At 39.9% G+C, this 17,068-nt stretch overlaps 2 protein-coding genes across 5 annotated transcripts in view; both read left to right on the forward strand.

Moving 5' to 3' along the window:
• The window catches only part of Ppp6c (protein phosphatase 6 catalytic subunit), a 30,239-nt gene extending 19,851 nt beyond the window's left edge, over positions 1-10,388 (forward strand). Inside the window, exons 5-7 of the mRNA XM_041674593.1 lie at positions 5,410-5,489; positions 5,621-5,830; positions 7,723-10,388. Of these exons, the coding sequence (XP_041530527.1) occupies positions 5,410-5,489; positions 5,621-5,830; positions 7,723-7,971 (539 nt within the window). The 3' untranslated portion in view covers positions 7,972-10,388. The remainder of the gene's footprint in view (positions 1-5,409; positions 5,490-5,620; positions 5,831-7,722) is intronic.
• Positions 10,389-14,524: 4,136 nt separating this feature from the next.
• The window catches only part of Scai (suppressor of cancer cell invasion), a 151,688-nt gene continuing 149,144 nt past the window's right edge, over positions 14,525-17,068 (forward strand). For all 4 annotated transcript variants that reach the window (XM_041674329.1, XM_041674330.1, XM_041674331.1 and 1 more), the window contains exons 1-2: positions 14,525-14,805; positions 15,291-15,335. In XM_041674329.1, the coding sequence (XP_041530263.1) occupies positions 14,753-14,805; positions 15,291-15,335 (98 nt within the window). In that variant the 5' untranslated portion in view covers positions 14,525-14,752. The remainder of the gene's footprint in view (positions 14,806-15,290; positions 15,336-17,068) is intronic.

Consider the following 17,068-nt stretch of genomic DNA (forward strand, 5'->3'; position numbering starts at 1 on the left):
TGATATAGGATTACTGGAACTTGCTGTGTGACCCAGGCTGGCCTTGAACTCATGTGGCAGTCTTCCTGCAAGCCTTGCTGTAGGATGAGGGCCCGCTTATTTGTCCCAGCCGCCCAGCTAGCTTAGCCCCGAAATAACTACATAGAAATTGTATTAATTAAAATCACAGCTTGGCCCATTAGCTCTACCCTCTTATTGGCTAACTCTCACATCTTGATTTAACCCATTTCTATTAATCTGTATATCACCACATGGCAGTGGCTTACTGGCAAAGATTCAGCATGTCTGACTCTGGTGGTGACTCCATAGCTTTTCTCTCTGACTCCGCCTCCTTTCTCCCAGCATGCCATTTAGTTTTCCCCACGTACCTAAGTTTTGCCCTATCAGCAGGCCCAAAGCAGTTTCTTTATTCATTAACCAATGAAAGCAACATATAGCCAGAAGGACCTCCTACACCATTTTCCCTTTTCTGTTTAAACAAAAAAGGCTTTAACTTTAACATAGCAAAACTGCATATAACAAAACAGGTATCAAGCAAGAACTACAGTTACAATGTTTATATCTCCTAAGGAAAACTATAACTATAAATTCTTCAACTCCATCAAAGACTCCAGAAGGATATAATATTACCTAAGTAAACCGGAAGTGCATTGTAAGCAACTTCCAAAACTCTAGAAATGACAGAGATATCTCCCTGCCTGGACAGTCACCAAAGTTCTTCCGCACCGTTGGGGTTGGGGCATCCATCTTTGGCCTGCAGGCCCATAGTGTCCAGTAGCTTTTCCATGAAGCAGGAAATTTTCAAAGACAGTTCTGCCTATATTGGTAGTTTGCCTGTCATTTTCTTCTGTATCCTGTAGAATGTCTTGCAGACTCTTTTCATGAAGCAGGTACCCCGAAGGATCATCTCACCTTTAGGCAAGTTCAACCAGCAGTCATTTCTCTGTGGGTTCTGCAGGTCCATTTTTTATAACATACCATGAAGCAGTCCAGGCAAGAGCAGTTTCTTGCCCAAATGGCTAACCAACTCCATAAGGAGTCTCTTTAATGCCCATCATCCACGCCCATCATCCTCTTGAAATAGCTTGATGCTGCCAGGAGCAGATGGGTCTCACTGTCATGAAAAGTCTTAAGTTTTTAAACACTTTAAATGTCATATTCTGAAGGATCCTGAAAGATTTGAAAAATATCTAACTGAAATATATCTCTTTACATATAGAAAATCTAACATAACTACAAGTTTGATTATTATAGATGATTATTAATCTATTTCTTAATTACATATTACATTTTTTAAATGAACTACACAATCTCAGTACCTTAATCAAGAGCAGAAATATACATATAACAAAATAGACCTTAAATTTGTATCAGTAAACTAAGATTCATACTAATGCAAATCTCTATAGCATATCCCCCTTTAAATGTAAACAAACAATTATAAACAATATTTGGGAATATGAGCGTAGTTTTGTAGGAGGTCCTTCTATGTGTTGCTTTCATTGGTTAATAAAGAAGCTGCCTTGGCCTTTTGATAGGGCAGAACTTAGGTAGGTGGAGGGACTGGACTGAATGATGGGAGAAAGAAGGGCGGAGTTAGAGAGATGCTATGGAGCCACCACCAGAGTACGACATGCTGGAACTTAAGCTGGTAAGCCACTGCCACATGGCGATACAAAGATTAATTAAAATGGGTTAAATTAAGATGTAAGAATTAGCCAATAAGAAACTAGAGCTAATGGGCCAAGCAGTGATTTAATTAATATAGTTTCTGTGTAGTTATACCAGAGCTAAGCTAGCTGGGCGGCCAGAACAAACAAGCAGGCCCTCCTTGCAACACTTTGCCTCCTAAATGCTGGGGATAGAGGCCTGAGCACTCAAATGGGATGAAACATTTCAGATAAGGCGTATCTGAGTAATTTTTTGATTATTTGAAATAAGATCTCATTCTGTATCTTGGTTGGCCTGAATTCATTGAGTGTTCCAAGTTAGCCTCAAAATTCAGTAACTCTCCTGAATCAGTCTCCCAAACTGCTGGCTGAACATTTATTTACTTGCTTACCTATTTATAGACAAGGTTTCATTGTGCAACCTCTTGCCTTAGCCTACCAAGTTCTGGGATTATAGATCGCTGTCCCCATGTTTGGTACAATCCACTTGTTTGTTTGTCTGTCTCAGGGTCTCTTCACTTACCCTTGACTGTCCTGGAACTCACTGTACACTAAGCTGGCCTTCAACTCACCTGCCTCTGTCTCCTGAGCACTGAGATTAAAGGCATGTGCCACCACGTCCCTCTTATTTTTAAAAAAAGAATATGGAAATAAACTTAAAATGTGTGTGTACTGTGGCCATATGTGGAGGTATAAGAGTTGTTTTTTTTCTTTAACCCTGTGGGTTCTGGGGATTGAATTCAGGTTATCAGGCATGGTGGCAACCCTGAGATTGCTACCCTAATCTTTATTTTATTTATAGTTATATTTTTAAATTGTTTTTTACATAGTTTCTATATATTGCTGGCTGACCTAGAATTTTTTTGTATCGAACACCTCAAAGTCTATCTGCCTGTTTCTCCCAAGTACCAAAATTGCCACCACATCTGGCTTTTACTTATTTTAAGACTTATTTTTATTTTATGAATATGAGTTTGCTTGCATGTATGTCTGTGCACAATGTGAGTAATGGGAACTGAATCCAGGTCTTTTGTAAGACCATTAGATGTTCTTATCTTAGTTAGGGTTTCTATTGCTATGAAGGAACACCATGACCACAGCAACTTACAAAGAAAAATGTTGGGGGAAGCTGCTCATTCTTTCCCAACCACTTAGACCCAAAATAATCACTCAGAAACTATATTATTTGCAATACTGTTTGGCCAATAGCTTAAGCATATTGCTAGCTAGCTCTTATATCCCAGACTAACCCATTTCCATTAATCTGTGCTTCATCACAAAGTTGTGACCTACTGGCAAAGTTTCAGCAGATTCCAGCCGAGGCATCTGTCCCTGGCAGCTACATGGTATCTCACTGACTCTGCCTACTTTCTCTATAAATCTCTTTCAGCCTGGCTTTACTCTGTTAAGCTTCACCTCCCGCATCGGGAAAAACATTTAATTGGGCTGACTTAACATTTTCAGAGCTTTAGTCCATTATCATTATGGCGTGACATGATGGTATGCAGGTTGATGGTATGCATGGTATGGTGCTGGAGAAGGAGCTGAAATTCAGTCCTACATCTTCACTCAACATGAAGTGAACTGAGACAGTGGGCATGGGTTGAGCATATATGAGATCTCAAAGCCCACCGCCACAGTGACATTTCCTCCAACAAGGTCATATCCACTCCAACAAAGCTACACCTCCTAATAGTCCCATTCCTTATAAGTTTATGGAGTGCAATTGCATTGATACTACCAAAGCTCTTAGCCACTGAGCCATCACTCCAACCTCCCAGTTGTTTTCAGCTTCCCAATATTTCTTTTTAGTGTATCTCCATTATGAATGACATATATTATCATCTTGACCCTTAGAAAGTTTGGCTTTTTTGCAGCATTTTAAATTTTAGACTTTTAGATTATGGATACTCAAAAATATGTGTCTAAGAGATAAGTGGTTTATGTGTGTAATTATAGTACATTCTTCAGTGTAGGGCAAAGGGACAAAAAGCAGGGAAGGGATGTGGGTTTAGGACTTGTTGCTCAGTATGCTTTGGCTGAAGAAAATGATAACAGTACCAAATTATGTTGTCTGAGGTTTCTGTCCTGCCCAGATCCCGTAGTTGTTAACTCCCAAAGAAATCACACAGAGGTCTACATTAATCATAAACTGACCCATTAGCTCAGGCTTCTTATTAACTCTTATAACTTACATTAGCCCATTATTCTTATCTGTGTTAGCCACATGTCTTGGTACCTTTTTCATCGGTGTAGTCACATCTTGTTTTTTCTGTGTCTGGACAGGACTGCAGAGAGAGCTTCCCTCTTTCCAGAATTCTTCTGTTCTTATTGACCCACCTCTACTTCCTGTCTGGTTGTCCCACCAATACTTCCTGCCTGGCTACTGGCCAATCAGCATAAATTAAAAATTTAGTTGCAGTTTTCCAAAGATCTCACAAAAAATAACTTTGCCCTCAGAAATGTTGGGATAAGAATTACTCATGCACCTATAATTAAGGGTCTTTTAATTTATTTGATTTGATTATCCTCCTATGATCAGGTAGTCATATTAAAGAAATGTTTTATAGAATTACTTGGCATTAACATAACTGTCCAAAGCATTTGGTTTGGCATATGTGAGATCAATAATTTCTTTCCCAATGATAACATTTTGTGTGATAGTTCCAACTTCATTTTAGGATCATTCCTGGAATGAAAAGGATTATAATTTCTTTAAGGGTCATGGTTTTTAAAGATTTGCTTATATTTTATGTGTATGAGTGTTTTGCTTGAATGTTGTATATGCACTACATTTGTGCCTGGTACCTGCAGAGGCCAGAAGAGAGTGTAAGATCCACTGACTGGAGTTACAGTTAGTTGTGAGCCAGATGACTGCTGAGAACTGAGGATCAGGTGCTCTTAACTACTGAGCCATCTCTCTAGTCCCATCTTATTTGTATGTATAGATGTACTATGGATTGAACTTGGGCTTTATATATGCAAGGTAAACATGTAGGCAGATTTTTTTTTTTTTGGCTCACCAGCTCACAAAAAAATTGATATGGAGATGCCGGCGGTGGTGGCACATGCCTTTAATCCCAGCACTAGGGAGGCAGAGGCAGGCGGATCTCTGTGAGTTCGAGGCCAGCCTGGTCTACAAGAGCTAGTTCCAGGACAGGCTCTAAAACTATGGTGAAACCCTGTCTCAAAAAAAACAATAAAATAAAATTGATACGGAGACTTATTATTAGTTATTAAAACTTGACCTTAGCTTAGGCTTGTTTCTCACTAGCTCTTATAACTTATATTAACCCATATTATTAAATCTATGTTCTTTTACATGATTCATTTACCTTTAATCTGTTTTAAAATGCCATCCTGCTTCCTCTTCATCTGGCTGGTGACTCTACCTTTCTTTTTCCCAGCACTGTCTTTGTCTAGAAGTTCTGGCTATACCTCTTGCCTAGCTATTGACCATTTAGCTTTTTATTATACCAATCACAGTGATACATCTTCACACAGCGTAAAGAAATATTCCACAAATCCAGCCTCTAAGTTATATCCCGGTCTTCCTTAGAATATGCGTATTTTTAGATAGTAGACTTCTTTTGCTTCAATATGAAAAAATTTATTAGGAATATATATGCACCATAATTTTTTGCTTAGGTGAGTTGAGGTGAATTTCTTTTGTAACAAAGGTAACTATAGGATTTGATACATTATTTCATTAATCAGAACATTTCTATTTTCTTCACAGATGAGTGCCAAACAAAATATGGAAATGCTAATGCTTGGAGATACTGTACCAAAGTTTTTGACATGCTCACAGTAGCAGCTGTAAGTTTATATGACTCTCCTTAGAGCCTCAAGTGTTTTTATCAGTTGTTGCCTTTACTTAGTTTTATATTTATTGTTGAATTTAAATATGACTGAGTTTATTATTATCCTTTGTTACTCTTTTTTGCTAGTTAATAGATGAGCAAATTTTGTGTGTTCATGGCGGCTTATCTCCTGATATCAAAACACTGGATCAAATTCGAACCATTGAACGAAATCAGGAAATTCCTCACAAAGGAGCATTTTGTGACCTGGTGTGGTCAGATCCTGAAGATGTAGACACTTGGGCAATCAGTCCCAGAGGAGCAGGTTGGCTTTTTGGAGCAAAAGTCACAAATGAGGTAAAGCTAGCATTTTTGGAAGAGTATTTCTTTGATTGGTAAAAGAATAATGATGATCTCAGATATCAAACGTCAAGCCTAATTTAATAAAATTATTGTTGCTATATGTATCAGATTCCTACTGTAGTTGATTGAATTATGCTTCCTAAATGGTTCAGCCAGATTTTATAGTGAAAGCAGTCTGCTTATATAATTAAATAATATTCCAGCAGTCTGCTTATATTATTAAAATAATAGTTAAGTAACAGGATCACCAGAGCAAGATAGGCAACTTTTTTGTTCATTTTAATGGCCAATCAAATATCCTGAAATATACATATATTCTGACAGTCTTCTAATCCCAGTTGATTTCACATTTTATTTTACTTACTTTTTGTTTAAATCATACTTTTAACCATTTTGTTTTGTTCTGAGACAGGGTCTGTAGAGCTCACTGTGTAGACCAGGCTGGTCTCGAACTCACAGAGGTCTGCCTATCTCTGCTTCCCCAGTTCTGGGATCAAAGGTGTGCACCACTCTGCATGACATAACCTTTACTTTTTATTCTGTGTCTTGCACCATGTGCATGAAGTGCCTGCAGAGGCCAGATACAGGTGGTTGTGAACTGCTGTGTGGTGGTTGGGAATCAAACTCCTATCTTCTGGAAAAGCAGCCAGTGCTCTAAAACCATCTCTGTAGCCTGAATTCAGAATTTAAAGTAATATACATAAGCTAAGAAAATTCAGTATTGTTCCAAGGCACTTACTGTATCTCTATGACTAGATGAAAATAAGAACCACTAGGATGAATAATTAGACAGTAATAATATAAAAATAACTTCTTGTTTACAATTTACAAAACACTATGATTACAATCTTTGCTCTCTAATAATCTACAGTGCTGGCTGCATGAATACAGCAATTTTAAAATTCAAAAACTGTTTTCTATAAATCTTTTGTGCAAATAATTTACAAATAAGATATATACAGAAATTCTGACGTCTTCTGCTGCTCTTTTATGACTGCAGCTTCATCAAATTATGTACTTACATCAAAACAGCCATGAACAAATGTGGGCAGATAGCGTTCACAGACACACATGTTCTGTTGAACATAATAATAGAACCATAGAACTAGGTGCTAGGGCCATTGGTTTATCCTTACTTCTGGAAAGACTTTACTGAGTCTGAATTCTTTCCTCTTCAGGTTGCAAAGAAGAATAATCTCTTTGTGGCATACACTAAACCCTCACATAATAAGACTGATAATAATTTAGTTATATAATTAAATAGAAAACCTTTGCTTTGTATCTGGTGGTAATTATGTAATTTTTCCCCCTAGAAACTTCTTCTTTTTCTTGATATAGTTCTTAATAGGTGGTTTAGACTGGCCTCAAACTCCCGATTCTCCTAGCGATTTTTGTGATGTTTACTTGCTTGCTTGTTTATTATTTATTTGTGTGTGTGTGCGTGTTGGAAGGATGAGAAGAGGCCAAAGGACAACTTGTGGAAGTCAGTTCTCTCCTACTATGTGGGTTCTGGGATCAAATTCTGGTCCCCAGGCCTGTTGACAAGCCTCTCTACCAACCTAGCCATTTACTATTACTATGGCTGGTTTAAAGATATGTCATCTCTGTGTTGCAGAGACTGGTCCCAAACTTGTGGACTCAAGGGGTCCTCCTATTCAACCTTCCGAGTAACTGAGAATACAGTGCTAATTACTATACCTGGCTTAGAAACTCCAAATTGTGGGTCATGTACTTCAAAATAGACTTGGGCCAAAGTGGCAATGGAAATGTTGGGAACGATTATAGAGTGGACTTAGAATCATGAAAACTTCAATAGTGATACTTGCTGCTTGGAATGGTTATTAAGCTGTTGGATGGAATACTCACAAAGCCTTTCTAAATTGCAGTTTGTTCATATCAACAACTTAAAACTCATCTGCAGAGCACATCAGCTTGTACATGAAGGCTATAAGTTTATGTTTGACGAGAAGCTGGTCACAGTGTGGTCTGCTCCTAACTACTGCTATCGCTGTGGAAACATCGCTTCCATCATGGTCTTCAAAGATGTCAATACGAGAGAACCAAAGTTATTCCGGGCAGTTCCAGATTCAGAGCGTGTTATTCCTCCCAGAACCACGACGCCGTATTTCCTCTGAGGCCATTGCCATCCTGCTGGCCCACTTTATACCCTCTTTTACCCCAACTTTCTTGTACCCTCTACAATATACTTATTATTGAGCACTTTGCTGCTGAAATGCTGCCTCTTGCCTTTTTTTTTTTAAATTATCTAAATTTATTATTTGTTATGGTGTCGATAGCAATGTTTTTCTATCAGTTTTGTCACTCATCCCATCCCCACCTTGGACTTGTTTGAGAAAACTTGAGAAATGTCTTAATACTCACATTGCTGCATGTAGCTCTTGCTTATTTACTGTTCTGGGGAAACAGGAAGCATTTCCTTTTTTAAAAAGCCCATTGACAATTACATGGAAATCCTCATTTGTATCAGCCAGCCTTCTGCTTTTGTTTGGTAGGGTTAAGAAATTTCAGCAGCAAAGTTGTCCAGTGGGCAGGATGGACTGCAGATGCCTGAGTCATGTCCCCTTGTCGCAGCTGTAAACTTCACTGTCCATTGTTGGATGATGATTTGATGTTTCAAAAGGGTATAAAATAAATTGGTCTAAAGGGCTGCCCTCCTTGTTGTGTTTTTAAATTTTAGTTAAAAACTGCTACAGCTTATAACTTTGTACATTAAGATAATTGTACTGATCTTTTTTCAGATTTCTTGTATTTTTTAATAAAGTAATCTTAAAACCCAGATAGGTTAAGTGTTAGAAATTTTAAACAACTTTCATTGTTAGCTAAAGGTTACTTTTCTTTTTCTTTTCTCTTTCCTTGTTTTCCTGAGAGTTTTTGACCCTTTGGTTATTGAATCTAAAATTTCAGTTGAAATTCAATATTTATTTTTTTTAAATACCACTAAATTGTGCCTAAAGAACATAACTGCCATAGTAACACTTTGATTTCTATCCTCTATAGTAATAGGAAACATTTAATAGTTGTAGCGCTGATGTGTAGATTTGATGCCAATTGAGTAGAATGTGTTCAATCCAGTTTACACTCTCCTGAGTGTCATCAAGTAAATGAGTACTTTTCAGTAGCAAGCATTCTCTCGCTGTAACCTTTGACCTTAACTTTTACAAAGTATTCAGTTTTTAACAGCAACTTTAAAGGCTGAAATATCAGAACCCTTGTGTTTGTGAACTGTAATCTGAAGCAGATTATTTAAAGTATGGGGAAAAAAACAGGCGGTTTGCTTGTGAAGGTCTGTTATGCCATATTTCAGCTTTGTGTGTGTAATTTGACTATATAAAGGGTTGTGATGATCAGTTCTTGATATGTAATTGTCCACTTAATAAGGACAAGTATATCATTATCTCTTATGACTGTTGTCATAGATGACTTTAGGATGTACCATCTTGTGAAATTTTTGGTATCCCTTTATAGTGATAATTATTTTTTGTCATCCCAGGAATTCCATGTGAAGCAATTGATTAAAGCACTTTAGCATCTGTTCAGGTAGTTTTAAAAAACAACTTTTCCCCTCCAGGATAAGAACTTCCAGGTTACCTAAAAATGCAATAAAAATCTTAATAGTCTAAGCTTCTTGGCAAATACTATTTCATCAGGGTTTCTTTTACTAATGAGCACAATATTTTTTTGATTTTATTTGTCCCTAATCACCCAGCCCCTTGTACAGTTTTTAATTGTGTAGTCTATGAAAGAAGTGACTGAGACATTTGCTGCACACACTTGAACTAATGGTGGGTCAGTAGCTTTGTGTTACTTTCCTAACCCCAGTGTAATTCAGGTGGAAAGGTATTTTTATCTCACAGGAATATGTAGCTATGTATTTTATTAATTGTGAAACACTGGAATTAATGGTGCAGACAACTTGATGTGGTTTTTGAACAACTCTCTGCAGTATTTTCTTGTTTGTGTTATCATAAGTTGTATTTAAGTGCTTGCCCTCCACTGCTTTTAAGTTGTACCAGTAAAATCAGTAACTCAGTCCACTCTTTCTGCTTCACACTCCTTAGCTTAGGTTGGTGTGGTTGTTTTTATTCTCCTTTAATGTGACTTATTTTCAAGTCACGGTGTACTGCTTTTGTTTGTCACTAGCTGGGCATGTGCCAATAATATTCTTCCATCCCTTAACTGCCATCTCTGTTTTGCCTGACTTTTCTTCAACTGAACAGTGGCTTTGAGGCATGGAAAAAGTAGTTTTTCTATTAGACTTGTGAAGGAAAGAAAGAGTGAATGTATTGGACCTTGCAAGCCTGAAAAAGAATAATTGGATCCCTCTACTAAACAAGGGCTATGTATTTATTATTCAGAGTAATCATGTGATGAGAGACACTTGCAAGCCAGAGATCTGAAGTGGAGGGAATCTGCTACTCCCTGTGTCTAGGCTGAATGTAAAATACCCTATGTTGTATCAATGGGGCTAAGAACTATTTTTATTTGACTGTGATATACTTGGTTTCTAATAAAGTGTCCTAGGTTCCAGTGAGAACTGTCTACTTTGAATTGCCATTTCCTCCCTTTCTTCATTTGGCTGATAGACTTTTGGCTAGCTTTCCATAGATCAATGCAAGAATCTCATTTCTTTAAATGTGTTCACTTGGGCGTGATCTTAAAAAGCCTCGATCAAGACTACATCTAATATGCAACCTGTGTCAGCTCCTATTCCATCTGGATGTCTAGAACTGTCAGAAGATTCTGACATCTTAAACGTTGAGTTGCTTTTGAAATAAGGTTCACAGTGTTCCTTGCATTTAAGATCTCTGTATGTGTCTTTTCTCTGTAAACCCAGCTCCATGCCTGTACTGTGAAATCCTGCCATTGACAGTAGAATCACTTTGTGTCAGCCTTCAGAAAATTGTGTACAGAATTGAGATTCAACTGCAAGACTTCAGATTTTTAAATGTCTCTGTTTTTTAAATGCTGATGTTTGTAAAGCACCTCCAGTTCTTTGAATGAAAGGTGCTACATTCCCTCGGTGTCAATTAATAAAACGATTGTAGGAAGTTTATGAAAAATAATTTTATCTAATGTAGTCTATAGTATTCCCTGAGAAGAAGGTAGCATTTCATGTAATTTATGTTTTCAAAGAGATGCTTACTCTTTCACTTGGTTGTGTGACTTAAAAACAGAACTAACCTTTTTCCCCTCCCTGCATTTGAAAAGTCCCCTAGAATTATGCAAGTTTCCTTCATCACATGAATATGTACCTTTCTTATGAGAAGTTTATGCCTAGATTGCTAACATGGTTCTTAATTCAACAATGTATGACGTTTATACAAAAACATTTATTGCAGTATATACCACTCTTGTGAGTACCTGAAAATGGTTCTGAGCATTTTGTATAGAAATGGGAGTGGAATTTTTTTAATCTATAATCAAGCATTTTAGATAAATGCTAATATGCCCTATTTTGCAGTACTGAGGATTGAACCCAGGACCTTGTGCGTGCTAGGTAAGCAGTCAACCACTGAGCTACATTCCTGGCCTATACATGTCCTATTTTGTGATCCTTTTAATTTTTCTGAGGTCCAGGGGCACTGGTTGTTTTGAGACAGATTCTCACCATGTAGACCACACTGGCCTTGTAGAGATCCACCTGGCTTTGCCTCCAAAGTGCTGAGATTAAAGACATATATCACCATGCCCAGCTTATATCTTGTGGTACTCTTGGTATGGATGTCTGTCTAAACTGCTCCTATCCCCACCCTACCCCGGTTGAGAGAATGGAATTGGAAAGGACAGGTAAGCTGTCAAGATCTCAGAAAACTGGAACTTGAACCCCCTGGAGGGCACTAAACAGTGACTGTTCAAGCCTTCTCTTTTAAGCACTATTGGGTTTTGCAACTTTTTGACCCTGAACAAATTAAATTCTCTGATCTTCCATTTCTTTTCTAAAAATAAAGTGAAGCTGGTTATAATATTAAGAATAGCACCCACAAAATGACCAGTACTTGGCCCAAAGCTGCTATCTACTGAGGACTCGATCAAAATCTGTGTGATTAAGAAGAGGAACTCAGGGTCATCAAACATGGCTACTAACAGTATAACTTTTTTAAGGAAAAGAATTTATTTGTTCTATGTATGTGATTTCTTTAGCCTGCGTTTATGTCTGCAGAGTTCGAAGAGGGCATCAGACACCCTGGAACGGGTTAGGCATGGCTCGTTGGGCAAGGGCTTAGCCCAGGCCCTCTGCAAACAAGCGCTCTTAACCACAGTCACCAGTCCAGTCCCACAGTGTAGACTTTAGTACAAGGGATTTGGAGGAAGTGTCTGGTGTGGGCAGACACAAATAATGGGCTGGGTAATGGAATATGCATGAGCCCAGAAATTGAGATGATAGAACTTGGACACAACATGAAGGTTACATATAGGAAGACCCAACAGTTAACTGCAGTTCTGTTGACAGATTGTCTATGCTTCAGAGAGGCCAGTCGTGGAAAATGTTGGGTAGTAGGAAGAGGATTTTAGTAAGAATGTCATGCGTGATATTTCAAGATTACAGCAGGATCCCTTCACCCAAAACTCCTTGGTTTCTTGCTGAGTTAATAATTAAGTAGAAAATTAAAATTGAAATAATTGGTGACTATGGCTCTAGAATTACATCATTTAGGGGAAACAACAGACATTTGGTAATATTTTCTCTAGTCAAAGCCATTTTTAAAAATCCCATAACAGGGCTGGAGAGATGGTTTGTAGTTAAAAGGACATATTGCTCTCCAGAGAAGCATAGGGTTCAATTTCCAGCACCCACATGGCAAATCACAATCTGCAACTTCCATCTCAGGGAGCCTACATTGGCACCAGACATGCGTGTTACGTGCAAACATACATGGAGGCAAAACACCAGTACAGATAAATACAACTTCAAAATTCCTATAGTGCAATTATGGAGAACATTTTGGGGGTCAGCAGTAGGACAGCAAGGTAGCTCAATAGGAAAAGGTGTTTGCCACAAGCCTAATGAGCAGAGTGTGGTCTCCAGGACCCACAAGATGAAAGGAGAAAACTACTGACTCCCACAAGTTGACTTCTGTCCCCCTACATGTTCTTACCTGAAACACCATCCCTCCTCCTCCTTCCCTCTGCCTCCCTCTCTTAAATGTAATAAGAGCTCTTCAGCATTGCAAAAAATAAAATACCACTATACCTTACTGCATCCCATATTTCATAAGAGGAAAGACATCTTAGCATCAAGGATGGATACAAGATAAACCATTTAGAAATAAAGAAGAACCCATTGCATCAAATACATTTGGTTCTGTGGAAAAATTCGTATCTCACTATTTGGGATACTATCCATTTGTGGAGATTTGTGGAATATTTATTTGTCCTCGTGCATTTTTATTTTTTTCATGTGTGTGCAGGTGTGTGTGTGTGTGTGTGTGTGTGTGTGTGTGTGTGTCATGTGCACGTGGAGGTCTGAGACTTTAGAGTTTGTTGCTCTGTGCGTTCCAGGACTGAACACACAATGTCAGGCTTGATTGAACAGCAAGCACCTTTTACTCTACTGAGCCATATCTCTGCCACTGCATTGTTGGTGTGTCTAAACAAAATGTGTTCTAAAATGAAAGAGACTCAAGAGAAAATTTTATGCCTCCTCCTGAATCTAGCAGGAAGAAATGAACTTAGGATCTTGCTGACAACTCTGTATAGGAATAAAGTTATACAGAGTATTACTCGTCTTAAGAATTTAATTTTTCACCGGGCATGATAGTTCACCTCTTTAATCCCAGCACCAGGGAGGCAGAGGCAAGCAGATCTCTTTGAGTTCGAGGCCAGCCTGGAGTACAAAGTGAGTTCCAGAACAGTCATAACTATACAAAGAAACCTGTCTCAAAACCCACCCACGCCCAAAATTATATTCTTCAGATGCAATACATATAAATCTGCTGTATTTTCAAAATAGCTTTGTTAGAGTAGGTTTCTAATATTTATTGTACTTACGTGGTGGTTGTATACTTGAGTCAAAATGCAGTGAAATTTATACTAAAACTGATTAACTGATGTAGATTTTTGAATCATTTGCAATGGCACAAAATGGCTAGCTTACACAAGAAGCAGTACGTTTTATGCTTTTCAAAATGGAATACGTTATTTGTAGTTACTGCAATTGGTTCTTTTTACAATGTCTTTTTTTTCTTTTTTCGTGCTAATTAAAGAAATTCTCGTGCTTTCTTACAAGCTTCCACCAAAGCTTACGATCTTTCCTGCTGTTAAAACATATTTATATTGCTGGATCTTTACAATTTGGTATCGTGACCTCTTCGAAGGGTAGCACTGAGACGAGATCATTTCTGCAAGATGCTGGCAGGGACTGCATTCGAGGTGATTCAGAACGACGCTGTGAAGAAGAACTGCTTTGCCCTCGAACTTCTGAATATATTTGGAGAAAGTGCAGTGCTTGATTTGGTTCTGGAGCTGTGCGGAGGCGGGGGAATTAGCAGATGTCTAGGATGCAGGACGCAGAACCAAAGAACCTGGAAGCAGGTGTCTGGCGCCGGAGACGCAATTCCCCCTTTCTGGCGCACGGTGGCGCGCAGGGCTCCTCCCGCTCTGCTAGCAGTATTTAAGGCACCTCTGCCGCCACCTGCAGTCTCAACCAAACCTCAGGGTGGGCCGCGCGGGACGTGAAGGCCCGAGCTCCCAATCGGCGGCCGGACTTTCAGGCACGCTGCAGTTTCAGCCAATAGGAGCCGAGGAGAGGCGCGGAGGGGGCAGGCCCCGCGGCTAGCCTGGCCGAGGCGCGAGGCCCTCCTCCCGTCTCTCCGCCTACTCCAGCCTCCGCTGCCTCAGCATCCCGAGCGAGCCTTGAGGCCGCCGGAACAGCTCCCGCGGCGGAGCAGGAGCCGGATGGTCAGAGGAGCCCGGCAGTCCCAGCAGCCGCGGAGTCGCCTGGCCCCCAGGTGGGGCGGGCTGCGGTGCCAGGCGGAGGCTTGGGGCCGAGGGAGCGGCCGAGCCCTGAGGGGCGGGGGTGCAGGCATGCAGCATCTGGGGGCGCGGAGAGCGAGCAGCTCGCCGGGGCGGGGAACGAGAATGTGCAGGACTGGAGCGGAGGACGCACGCCCCACCGGGGGCCGAGGAATGCGGGGGATCGGGGCTGAGGGGCGGGGCTGCGGCTCCGGGCAGACAATGAGGCCAACGGCCCGGGTGGTTTGGGGGAGCCGAGCGTTGAGGCACGGGGTATTCGGGGACCAGTGAGTCCGGGGATCGCTTGGTCGAGGGAAGGAAGGGAAGCCCGACTTGAGGGGTTTGTCAGGTCAGAGGTAGACCCGGCCAACCTGTGGTCAGTCTCTGGCCCCATTGGGTGGTACATGGAGTGCCCCACAGGCAAGGGGAGGCCGAGGGTGTGCTCTCTTTTAGTTACGGATTTCATTTGTTTGGTCTGTAGACTGACTGGCACAGTGGAGAAACTACCTCGAAAACGGAAAAGCAGGTAAAGCCTTCCTCTCTAGCTTCGTGTTTTTCTGTTTGCTTGGCTGCCGCTATGCGCATAATTACCCGGTCAGTAGATGAAGTTTCTTGTTTAGTTTTTTTTTTTTTAATTGAATGTAACTGCATGGAAGATACTCCTTTTGAGAACTTCAAGTCGTCCCCACCCCGAGGTATAATCATGCGGGGAACATGGAAAATTAAGAAGCCTAGCTTCGACTTTAGTCATAATTTCAACTTTTCTGGCATCTCTCTAACAGAATGTTTGCTGAACAGCTACTATGTGCCAAGTGTTCTCTGTGTATTATTTCCTTGAGGCACAGTATTGCAGAACAGGGAACTGAACCATAGAGTGGCCAAATACTTTGCCAAGATCACACACACATCTAATAAATGATAGAACCAGGATTTGAATCCAGGCTGTCTTGACTGCGAGCTTATGCTCTTAACCATTCCACTGTAATGCTCCTAATAAATACACAGTTGAAAGTATTTTTTCCTGCCTTTTTAAAAATAAAGTCTAATAAATTTAAGTAGTTAATAGGAAAATAGTATAAGACTTACATAGGCCACAGACAACTGAATTGTTCCTTGGGCCATGGAAAAGAGTGTCCATCCCACAACCATGTTTTAGTGTGCTTCATGTGTTAGGTAGTACAGCACAATTTTATTTAGTTATTTGAAGATTTCCTTTCTTACCTATCTTAGTATTGGAGTTGAGAATGTAAGCTATACAATAATGAGGATATGGCCAGTGGCACCATTTTCATAATTAATACTTTGGAAGTTGTCTGTTATGCAGATATCCTCAACACTAAGTAGATATAAATGCCAATGGTCGGGAGTGGGCAGAAGCCAATACCTTTGTTACTTTTTAGGCCTAAATGCCCTCTGTCATAGTTACATAGAGCTACTGACCACCCACAAGCTGGCTAGCATACCTGAGCAACTGGATTTTTTGTAGGTGGGTATGTGTTTGTGTGTGCAGGTGCATGTATGTGTGTCCCAGTGAAGCCCAAAGCTCTGCTCTCGTGGTTCCTCAGGAGTCATACCCCCTGTTTTTCCGGAGGCAGGCTCTCACTGAGACCTGGGGCTCACCATTTGGCTAAGCTGGCTAGACAGCGAGTCCCTAGATCCATCTACCTGTCTTTACCCCAGTACTTTGATTTTTTTCCCCTTAAGTTTTGTTTGTTTGTTTTTCCAGACAAGGGTTTTTCTGTAGCCCCTGTTCTATAACTCATCCAGTTCACCAGGCTGGGTTTGAATTCAGAGAGCTGCCTGCCTCTGCCCCCAAAGTACTGGGACTAAAGACATTTGCCACCACCACACAGCAAGTACTATAAATTTTTAATGTAATCTAAATTTTTTACATTTATTTATTCATTTTGTATGTATATATGAGTGTGGACATTGCATGTGGAGGTCAAAGAATAATTTATAACAGTCAGTTCTCCTTGTACACTATGTGGGTCCCTGGGAAGAAACTCAGGTCATCTACTTGGCTGCAGGGATCTTTACCTGCTGAGCATCTTGCTGGCTCTGTATTTTAAATTTACAAGTTCATCATTCACTGGAAAATGTTAAAGTGTGTCATAAGAAATCTTGGGTATGTAAATCTATTCTTTTCTCTGTAAATTTTATGAAATCTAAATATTTACCAAACCTACCAATTAAAATTTTAGTGTTCAAATGAGACAAGTATAAAATTAGATTTAAATTAGCCCAAAAAATATGAAT

The sequence above is a fragment of the Microtus oregoni genome, unplaced genomic scaffold (assembly GCF_018167655.1).
Source record: "Microtus oregoni isolate MIOR12 unplaced genomic scaffold, Mior012 000025F_ref0000491, whole genome shotgun sequence".
NCBI classification, from domain to species: domain Eukaryota; kingdom Metazoa; phylum Chordata; class Mammalia; order Rodentia; family Cricetidae; genus Microtus; species Microtus oregoni.